Source organism: Cicer arietinum, chromosome 6 (genome assembly GCF_000331145.2).
Source record: "Cicer arietinum cultivar CDC Frontier isolate Library 1 chromosome 6, Cicar.CDCFrontier_v2.0, whole genome shotgun sequence".
Lineage (NCBI taxonomy): Eukaryota > Viridiplantae > Streptophyta > Magnoliopsida > Fabales > Fabaceae > Cicer > Cicer arietinum.
The window spans coordinates 35,192,384-35,202,511 of record NC_021165.2 but is presented as its reverse complement, the minus strand read 5'-3'; the positions used below and the strand labels follow the sequence as shown (position 1 = coordinate 35,202,511).

Here is a 10,128-nt window from a genome sequence, read left to right as displayed (position 1 = left end):
ATATTTTTGTTTGTTGAAACACACGAGTCATCCCAGCAACAACAACAAAAAACCTTCTTTTCCCATTTTCTCTCACAAAACGCCGTCGTTTTGTTCCCGCCGGCGAAATGGCCGAGAAAGCGAAGCAGCAACAACAGCGCTTCGCGTTCTCGTTTCCCGTAACCGTCGTCGTTTCAGCAATCGCTTACATTTACATCTCCACCGTTTTCGTCTTTATTGACCGATGGCTTGGTCTTTTCTCTTCCCCTGGAATCGCAAACGCCGTCGTTTTCACCTTCATCGCTTTCATGTCCGTCTTTTCTTACCGCTCTGCCGTCTTCATGGATCCCGGTCAGGTTCCATCTACCTACTCACCTGACGTTGAAGATACCCAAACTCCTATCCATGAGATCAAACGCAAGGTAACAACACTTCAACACTGTAATAAAATTAAATTAATTTTGCATTTTTTTAATTCAATTTTATTCTTGTCGTTGTTTGCTTGCAGTCTTTGTCATTTTATCTTGATTTTCTTTTCCTGTAAAATTCAGACAATGGAATATTATTATTGTTGTTATTATTTAATTAATTAGAGTTACACTAATTGCCCATATTTATGTCGGATGGAGATTTGACTCTGTCAATAAGTTTAAGTTCTTACCATTGAGCTGATACCACGTGAAACAATTTGATTTTTTTTAGTTATAAATTTCACTTTTTGTTTTCTTAACTTATATTGATTGTTTAAAGGGTGATCTGTTATGTGCTGAGTTTCTTGTTGTAGAAGTTTAGCTGAATTTTATAATGATAAGTAAAAAAGTGACATTTTGATTTGTTCTTTTAGCTGAACTATAGATTTTGGACCTAGTATGAGCTAAGGGATACATTTGTGGTGGAATGCTTCTTGTTTAGCTGGATAGTTAGGAACATTAGGAAACTTTTTAATGTTGTCTTGATCAAGGTTTTGGGTCTTGGTAGGGTTGCGGTCACTTCATAATCTTTAATATTGCAGAAAATTGCGGTCGAATCTGACTAATACAATGCACAGACAATTCTGGTTGTCATGATACTAAAAACCTTGACGATGCAGCCACACATTTCCACCCACCCCCAAAATGCTGTTGAGGTATAGTAGACAGCGGTATGGCTGATACGTCGAAGTTTACAGAAACAATACATGAAATGTATACCATAAACTAAAATCTCAAAGATAGCAGAGCATACAAAATTTAAAAATATTCACATCTTATCCAAAAAAACAAAGGTAACGGCTATAAGTTGAGGGTATATTCGAGGTTTTTACTTTTTACAGGAGCTTTGCCAGTAGTTGCTGCTGCTTAAAACGTAATGCAATAGGGCTTTATGTAGCGCCTAAGGGCTGCTATGCTACGCAATGCAATGCGGTATAGCAGGTAGCGGTATGACCATTACGTTGAAGTTTAGGAAAACAACAATACAAGAAATGTATACCATATACATATAAAAGCTCAAAAGCAAAAGAACATACAAAATTAATAACATTCATAACTAATAAAAAAACAAAGGTTACAGCTATAAGTGGATTTGGCATATTCGGGTTTTCTACAAGAGCTTCAACGTAGTGGCCGCTACAAAAAAATTTAACTCAGTGGGTTGTCGCGTAGTGCCTAAGGGCCGCTATGCTACACAGCGCTGCTATTGATTACAGAGATTAATTTTAACTGTTGTTTTTATGTTTGAATTTGATTAAAGAAGTGTTTGGCCTTTTATTGCTTGAAGTTAATTATATTTGGATATTCTTAATTACCTATGACTTGTGATGGAATGAAAATGACTTCAGTTTGGTTGGTTTGACTAGCAATTAAAATTTGTAGTTATTCTACTACAATCTAATATTTTTCAATAGGCTAAGGTTTTAAATTTTATTTATAATCTAAGTTAATCTGTGCTTGTTATGGTGCCTGCTCATATGCTAGCTTTTAAAGCGGACTATCATTTACATAGCTATCAAACTCTCAAGATAAGTTAACTCATTAACTCTGACAAGTTTATGACCTTAACTCCTAAATAAGGAATTTCTGTTAACACACCTCAAAACTTGGAGCTTGATACTCTTGTGTGAAATTAATCAAACTTGCATAAATCATGTAAGCTCACAAGTTTGAAGGTGAGTTTATGAGTCTGGCTATTTCAGGGATGGTAATGGTACGCATAAAATTCATCCATATTGGGCAAGGTAACCTTCTAATGGATATATATTGGGTAATTAATACCTACATAATTTGATGGGAATGGGGACAGGTCAGGTACCTAGTACACAATATTTATGTATTATTAAAATGTAATTATAATTTCAATTTTAAGATTAAATTAAACAAATTAAATTAAATTCAAACCGAATATTAATTTGTACTTGTAAATATATGAATTTGTTATTTCGGAAGTTTGTTGTAACATTTACTCAATCTTCAAACATATTATATGTGTTGTATTTTGTAATTCAATTTATTTAAATAATTTTGTTAGTAATGTTTTATGATTGGGTTTGAAACTTGGAATAATTTTTCAGTTGAGTTGCAATTGTATTTTATAATCAGTGCTTTTTTTTTTATATAGTTAACTAAATTGTGAGTAAGTAATCGGTATGAATACTTACTACCCGACAAGTAAGAATATGAGTATTAACATTGTTTCTTGTGCTGATATAAGACAAATTCTATTTTATCCTACCTAGACCCTTCTGATTGAGATTCCTTAGCTAATATGATCTTAACTTCTTTTGGTTTTCTCTGTTAACTAAGCCAAAAAGAAGGAAAGCTGTGGCCTGAGATACCAAAAAGAAGGGTTTGTGCTGATTTTCATCTTTTTGTTAAGGGACTTGTTTATTTTTAGTTGTTTACAGCTCTTATAGATTGCGACATCTGTGTCTGAGATTGATGCTTTTGATTCCATTGTTTTTGAGCTTTAATAGTTTAGGGACCTCATCTCCGAGGTTATCCTTCTTATACAATTATCCTGATTAATGATTATGCATACATTGCTTAAGGACCCTTTTTAAGATACCCTTTACACTCTCATTGCAACAACACCAACAATCACCACACCACCACAACCAAGCCTTTCTCACTAGTAGGATAGATGACACCATAAAGACTTCTCATGTAATAGGTTTTAAAGATAGGCTATTTACCTATAAATTTCTTAATGGTTTGACCTGTAATTTTCCTCAGTCTCCCTTTAATTATTAGACTATGTTCCATCTAGTCCATCCTTCTTACCAGTGTTTCTATCAGTTTCTGGAAGTACGATGTTGAAAATTTTGCTATGCTGATAAAAAAAAACATTTTTTGTCCTTTATTCAATTATAGTATACATAGATAGCTTATTTCATATAACATTCTGTTTTGTTGAATCACGTAAAACAGAAATATATTTCTGATCTTCCAATCATTCCTATAAACATGTGATCATGTATCAATGTTGAACACCATGAAAATTATCTTTTGTGATGTTTTTTTTTGGAACTGTAAGCAGGGTGGAGATTTGCGATATTGCCAAAAGTGTTCTCACTATAAGCCTCCCCGTGCACATCATTGCCGGGTTTGTAAAAGATGTGTTCTACGAATGGTATGCATGATCTAAATCACCAATTAAGGTTTATCTTGGATTATTTGGATAATGACAAAAAGTGTTGTCTATTGGTTGTAAGGATCACCATTGCATTTGGATAAATAACTGTGTTGGTCACGCAAACTACAAGATCTTCTTCATTTTTGTCACGTATGCTGTAATTGCCTGTATTTACTCCCTGGTATGTTTATTTATTTTATTATCTGCATGAGTTGGTTTTTATAATAGTTACGAGTTTCCCACCAAGTTGTTTTTGCATAAATGAAATCTGTGGCCTGATTTAGTTTTGTCTTCCTCTCGGTATTTTTCATGGTGCGGTGCTAGATTTGATTGTGCTGAGGATCTTTTTTGTTCAATATTGCTTAACTTTGTAGGTCTTACTTGTTGGTAGTCTAGCTTATGATGGTCTATGGGATGAAGAGAAAAATGATGGCTCTTTCAGAACTGTATATGTATGTTCTACTCAAAACAAATATATATATATTTTTTTTTTCACTTCAGTAAAGTTAATAATTTTATATTCTCACGAAATTAACTTTTTTGCAGGTTATTTCTGGGCTCTTACTGGTCCCCTTATCTATAGCATTATGTGTTCTTCTAGGATGGCATATCTATCTCATCCTACATAACAATACCACATTAGAGGTTATTAGCTGCTTTTAATTCAAAATTGTTATTTTATTTGACCAGACTGATTTCGACTTTCTCAATTAGGAAGTTCTTTTGGCAGTATTATGAAGGAGTGAGAGCTTTGTGGCTTGCAGAGAAGGGTGGGAGTATCTATAAACATCCATATGACCTTGGCCCGTATGAGAATTTGACATCTGTAAGAATTGAAAATTATGCTGCTGCATCTTTTTTCATGTTGTCTTCCCTGCTTTTTCTCCCACACTGCTTTCTTCTCTCTGAACTCTATTCATTTGGTTCATCTTGATCATTTTATTTGGCATCTTTAGTGATTGAATTGAGCCATAACTTTTTTCACTGATCATCCTTGCCATTAATGGAAAATGTTAAATATACTTCCGAGTAAACTGAAGTACATCTGATTGACGTGATAATTGACAACAGTTCTTCTCACATTCTGAAATTAAGAGAACAATGTAACTATATATTGATTATTCTGTATAGTATTACTATGTTAAGCCATTTATATTGGCATGAATATGATATGATGAGGTTAATTGCTGTGCCTTGATGGTGTGAAATATTTTTATATATGCACCCAATTAAATTGCACCATAATTTCACTTTACTATATTAGTTCATAAAATATCTCCACAAATATTTACATGATGAGATGTGATTGGATGCATATGTAAAAATATTTTACACTGACAATGTATATAAGTTAAATTTGATATGATATTTAGTACTGACTAAGTGACTATCAATATCATTATGTAGCTATGTGTTTTTTATACTAACTGTTAAGGAAGCTAATAGCTATGTGTTTTATTTCTATATATGTTATTTAATAATTCTAGTATCTGTAGCTTGAATTCATTATGGTTCAAAGTTTTTTATTTCTTGCAGCGCTTAACTAATAATGATCTTTGAAATACAGAGTCTATTGCTTCTCTTTCTTTTGTATATGGTCTATTTATTTATTCATTCATGGATTAACAACTTAAGATTATTCTTTGATATTTCATAGTCTATAATAGTCCATATGTTGTTTATAGAATCTATCTCTTCTCTTTCTTTTGCATATGGTCTATTTATTTATTCATTCATGGATTAACAACTTAAGATTATTCTTTGATATTTCATAGTCTATAATGGTCCATATGTTGTGTTTTCACAACCTCAATCCTTAAATTAAAAATTTAGCACGATGGTTAGTCCTATTGTACTTGGAGTACAACGCACAGGCCCATTTTTATCATGTGCTGAAATTCAACTTTTTATTAGAAATATAGTGGACGATAATGATCACACTCAACTTTTGGTCTGTGATACCATGTCCATGACCATCTTTCTCTAAATCTTAGTTGTTGGTGAATATTCATGCATTGTTATGTATATAAACAATTTTTATTAAAGTCTTTGCGAATTAACTGAAACTATATGTTTAGGCTTACTGGTACTATAATCAGAGATGAAGGTGACTGATGAAACATATATTTGAATAACTGTCTGCATGTCTTTATGAGTGAATTTACCAATTATTAGAATTTGCAATTTTCTCCCTTTTTTTTTTTTCGTTTTCTTTTATTATTGAAGCAAAACCAGAAGCTAAATCTACATAACTGTTTGAATTTGAGCTTCTGTTTCATTTGGTTGAAGGTTTTGGGACCAAACATCCTTAGCTGGTTGTGGCCAACAGCAAACCATATCGGCTCTGGACTTAGGTTCCGCACTGTCTATGATCTCACAAAAGGTGCATCAACATCGAAATGAAGTTTTCACATTGCTTTGCAATGGTAATTGGGTAATGTATTCATATTAACGGTTGTTGAGAAGAATGATTGAGTAATGACAATGCTAAATGACTGGTAAGATGCTATCTCAGATTCAACAAATAGTACATCCTTTTTCATGTCAATCACCCACAATTTCTGTAGTGTAGGTGTTGAAGAGCTGTTTGCTGCATAACATACAATTTTTTTGGTCCTTTTTTTCACTCATTTGTTAGATACAGAATAGGCTTCTTTTCCTTGTTTCCCCTTCGTCCGGTCTTGTTAGGTTTTTTGGATGATATGGGGTTACAGTTGTAGAGTTCTGTTGATAAAACCTAATGTACAAAGCTCTGAAACCAGCTTACCTTTGTGAAAAGTTGTACTTTAGAACTGTATTTTATGTGTATCTTAAAATTCAATGGAATAATAAAATAGTTGCATTACATTTTTTTTGTTTTTATTGATAGCTGCCAGTCTTTGTATTTAAATGTCAAAAACTAATTTGGATGACTTTTTTTTATCCAATCTTCCCAGTTGGAACTTACACCCAAAAAAAAGTACCACTGTTGGAATGCTCAATGACATTGCATCATAATGGTCAGCCTCAACAACTTCATTGCATTCTGACCAATTCAGTTTTGGAATAAAAATAGTCTTGATGTTTAATTAGTTCGTAGATATTGCATGTGCCATAGTTTAAGGCATAACTGACATGAGTACTCTTATATTTTGTGATGTCTATCTTTATATCGTTGTTATTTTCTAATTCCAAATAGTGGCTTAGTATTTTATGTGATCCTATTGTTGTCTTCAATGCTTCTTGTCTACAAACTTTGTTCTGGTTGTGGTTCAAACTCAAAATTGAGGATCCACATTTATTGTTCTCAAACTAGTTTTTTTTTCGTCAAAGGAAATCCATTAACAAACCAAAGGGATAGATGGAAAAACCAGCCACTAGCTCAAGATCAACAAGCAATACAAACCAGTGCCCATTGAGGGGAACCCAATGAATCGCACTCAATTAAAATAAAAATAGGTAGCTTCTTCTCCCACTCTCATATGTTTCAAAAGCCTTTAAAATACACCTTTAGATCGATCAATTCGGAGTTTTTTTTTTTCTTTCAAAATACACCTTTAGATTGATCAATTTGGAGAACATTGAGAGGTGGAAGAAGAAACTCATTAAAAGACGAAAAAAGAAGCACAAGAGGCCTTGGGAACAGAATCACAATTCTTAGGGTTTAAAGAGTTTTTTCTCCCTCCTACATTCTCAAAAGTCTTTAAAATACTTTTTTTTTTCCTTTCAATTTTACCCCATTTGGATTGACTGTTCCGAACGAGATTTAACTGGATTGGCCAATCTGGACACCTCTTTCTTATACTTTGCAAACCCCTTCTTCGCCACCCACTACATCTTTCTTTCCATTCTTAACAAAAACATCCCTAAATCCCAAAAATCGTCAAATTCCCAAAATTTTCTCCACTCTTATATTCTTCAAAATCATAACCAACACATCACATTTCACAAGTTTAGAAGTCTAAATCATAAGGTAATATTTCATTTCTCAGTTTTTTTTTTTTTTTTTTTTTTTTTTTTTTTTTTTTTTTTAATTTGGTTGTCTTCAGATCAACTGATCTAAACGTGTTTTTGGTTTGTTATGTGGTGTCTGGGCCAGTTGATCCAGATGAGTTTTTGGTACCATATGTGGTGTTTGAATCAGGTGATCCAGATGTGTTTTTGGCACCATATGTGGTGTTGGGATCAACTAATCCAAAGAGAGGGGAGTTGAATTGTTTCTTATAATTTATGTTGTTGTTTGAGTAAGTGATACCCATTAGATTTGGTAGGGTCATAACGCTTGTCTCAATTTGCGAAGAACAACTTCGAAACGAGTGAATGATATTGAGGAGAGTTCGCAAACACAAACCAAAGATGTACAAGCTGAGATGCCGCCACCAAAGCCACATATCTTAAATGCTTCATCTCAAACCCACTCCAACAAGTTGTCTCTAGATTTAAATTTCGTATAAGTTGTGAAGTTTTGAGTAATATCGACCAATGATTTAGAAATGTAAGATTTCAAATCAAAAGAGGAATTGTCATGTTTCAAATCAATAGAGGGATCATCCATACTTGAAATGGTACAATGGTTATTAGAAAGAAAGACAATGTAGGAAAAACTTAGGTCGGATTGACCAATTCAAATGTTTTTGTGCAGTAAACACGCATTTTGGATTGACCAACCCAAACGACTGCTTGATGCAGTAAAAAAAACGTGTCCGGATTGGCAAATTTTTTGAGGGCTTTCGGGGATATAGGGAGGAGATAAAAAGCTCTCGAGGACTTATTGTTGGTGATTTGATGAATGTTGAGTTGTTTGACTGTCCCGAAATGCTACTTGAGTGTCTGAGACAAACCTATCCTTTTACATAGTTGGGTTATTCTTTAAAGAAATTGTTTGTTGGTGATTCTTTGTTTTGAAGGCCACATTTTCTGTTGGGTCTCTTCTTTATTTCAATTTACGCCCATATGTAACATGTAGATACTTATTCTCGTTGTGTTTTTCAGCTTTTGTTGGGAGTTATTTTGTACTTTGTAATGCTGTCCATACTCAATAGATGGTGATATGCTCTATCTTAATTTTCGGGTCTATATTGAAACCTATACAAATTCTTGAATTTTTCTATGACTTGTATCTTGGCACTTATGCTATTATTTAATTTTTCTTTGATAAAATTCTTTTGCTTATAAATGAAGGTGATATATACAAATTCTTGAATTTTTCTATGACTTGTATCTTGGCACTTATGCTATTATTTAATTTTTCTTTCATAAAATTATTTTCCTTATGATTCGTAATTGATATTTACGACTTATTTTTCAATTAAACTACGTTGAATGATTGAGTGTGTACAAATATCTATTATGAAGTTGAAGTTTAGATAGCTAAATTGAACGGGTAGAAGGTGGATTTGGTCTCTTCCATCCCACTTTTAATTCTTCAAAGAAAATTCACATTCGTTCTCGTTCTCTTTTGGAATTTATTCCTGCTATCTATCATATAAATAAAACAATAAATTTAAAATTATATTTATTAAAATTTATGTAATAAAAAATAATTATTAGATAATAATAAAATAAAATGATATTAAGATTAAAAAAATTATAAAGAAAATAAAAATTAATAATATTAAATAAAAAATAAAATTAATAATATATAAAAACTATCAAATAAAATGAATAAAAATGCATACACACATAATAATAATATTACGAGCATGACGGATTAAGAACGAATCAAACTCGTCCTCAAGATTAAATATCGGAAGAAAAATTGAACATATACTTAATCAAAGCGGAGTTTTTCGGTCAAAGTTAAAATAAATTTGAGTGAGTGTATGCATATATGTGGATTATGTTGTCATATTTATCGAAGTCCCACCTCATAGCATTAATTTGATTAGGTCATTGGATCATTTTTCTATTGATTGGAGGTCATTGAACATAAAACGGTTGTAGAGGTTTAATGTTGAAAATAAGAGAAATAAGATATTTAATGACGTAGATTCTCTAACTAAAAATATGATAGATTTACCTGGTAGGCAATCTATTCCCAATTCAGAGAGTTCACATCGTCTAGAGTATGGTACCATGTTATCAACCATTACAATTAGAGTATGATACCATGTTATCAACCATGTTAACAATGATAGACAAACATAAACAATTAGAGTATGATACCATGTTATCAACCATCACAATGCGGTCTTCCCCTAAGTGATTCTAGTGAAGAGGATGAAACATACTTCGATGAATCATCTGATAATTCTGACGATGACATTGATGTTGACGAAGATATGGAAGCAGAAGATCAACATATCCTACATGACTTTTATCCACCATCTCACTTGAAGAGCATCAATTTAGATACTCAAGATCGTTCAAGTGAATTTCATCACTTGTTCATTAACGAAGTCCCAACAGTAGATGGAACTCTTGAAGTTGGAATGAAGTTTCAAAACAAAGATGAATGCGTACATGCAATCAAACGTTACCATCTAAAACAATCGCTGAATTTTGTTGTACAAAAATCAGATTTAGAAAGGTATAATATAATTTACTATTTTAATTTTAATT

The 10,128-nt window shown here is 32.4% G+C and overlaps 1 protein-coding gene across 5 annotated transcripts; it reads left to right on the top strand.

Moving 5' to 3' along the window:
• LOC101497269 (probable protein S-acyltransferase 16) lies at positions 1–8,643 on the top strand. 5 transcript variants are annotated; one of them, XR_012163729.1, is made up of 9 exons: positions 1–401; positions 3,493–3,585; positions 3,668–3,769; positions 3,963–4,040; positions 4,135–4,233; positions 4,319–4,414; positions 5,878–6,086; positions 6,901–7,540; positions 8,210–8,643. XR_012163729.1 is itself a non-coding variant. In XM_004514072.4 (7 exons), exons 1-7 carry the CDS (start codon positions 108–110, stop codon positions 5,989–5,991), a joined length of 876 nt encoding a protein of 291 aa, XP_004514129.1. In that variant the 5' UTR covers positions 1–107; the 3' UTR covers positions 5,992–6,433. The 5 variants fall into 5 exon arrangements, 1 of the variants encoding a protein (XP_004514129.1); XR_012163730.1 differs by lacking the exon at positions 6,901–7,540; XR_012163728.1 differs by lacking the exons at positions 6,901–7,540; positions 8,210–8,643 and adding an exon at positions 6,525–6,787.
• Positions 8,644–10,128: the final 1,485 nt, after the last annotated feature.

What these genes read in the sequence shown, in the direction of transcription:
- LOC101497269 (XM_004514072.4), top strand. Translation starts at nt 108, where the DNA reads ATGGCCGAGAAAGCGAAGCAGCAACAACAGCGCTTCGCGTTCTCGTTT. An exon ending in ATAACAATACCACATTAGAG is followed by an intron (nt 4,234 to 4,318) that starts GTTATTAGCTGC and finishes TTCTTTTGGCAG; the next exon opens with TATTATGAAGGAGTGAGAGC. An exon ending in CGTATGAGAATTTGACATCT is followed by an intron (nt 4,415 to 5,877) that starts GTAAGAATTGAA and finishes ATTTGGTTGAAG; the next exon opens with GTTTTGGGACCAAACATCCT.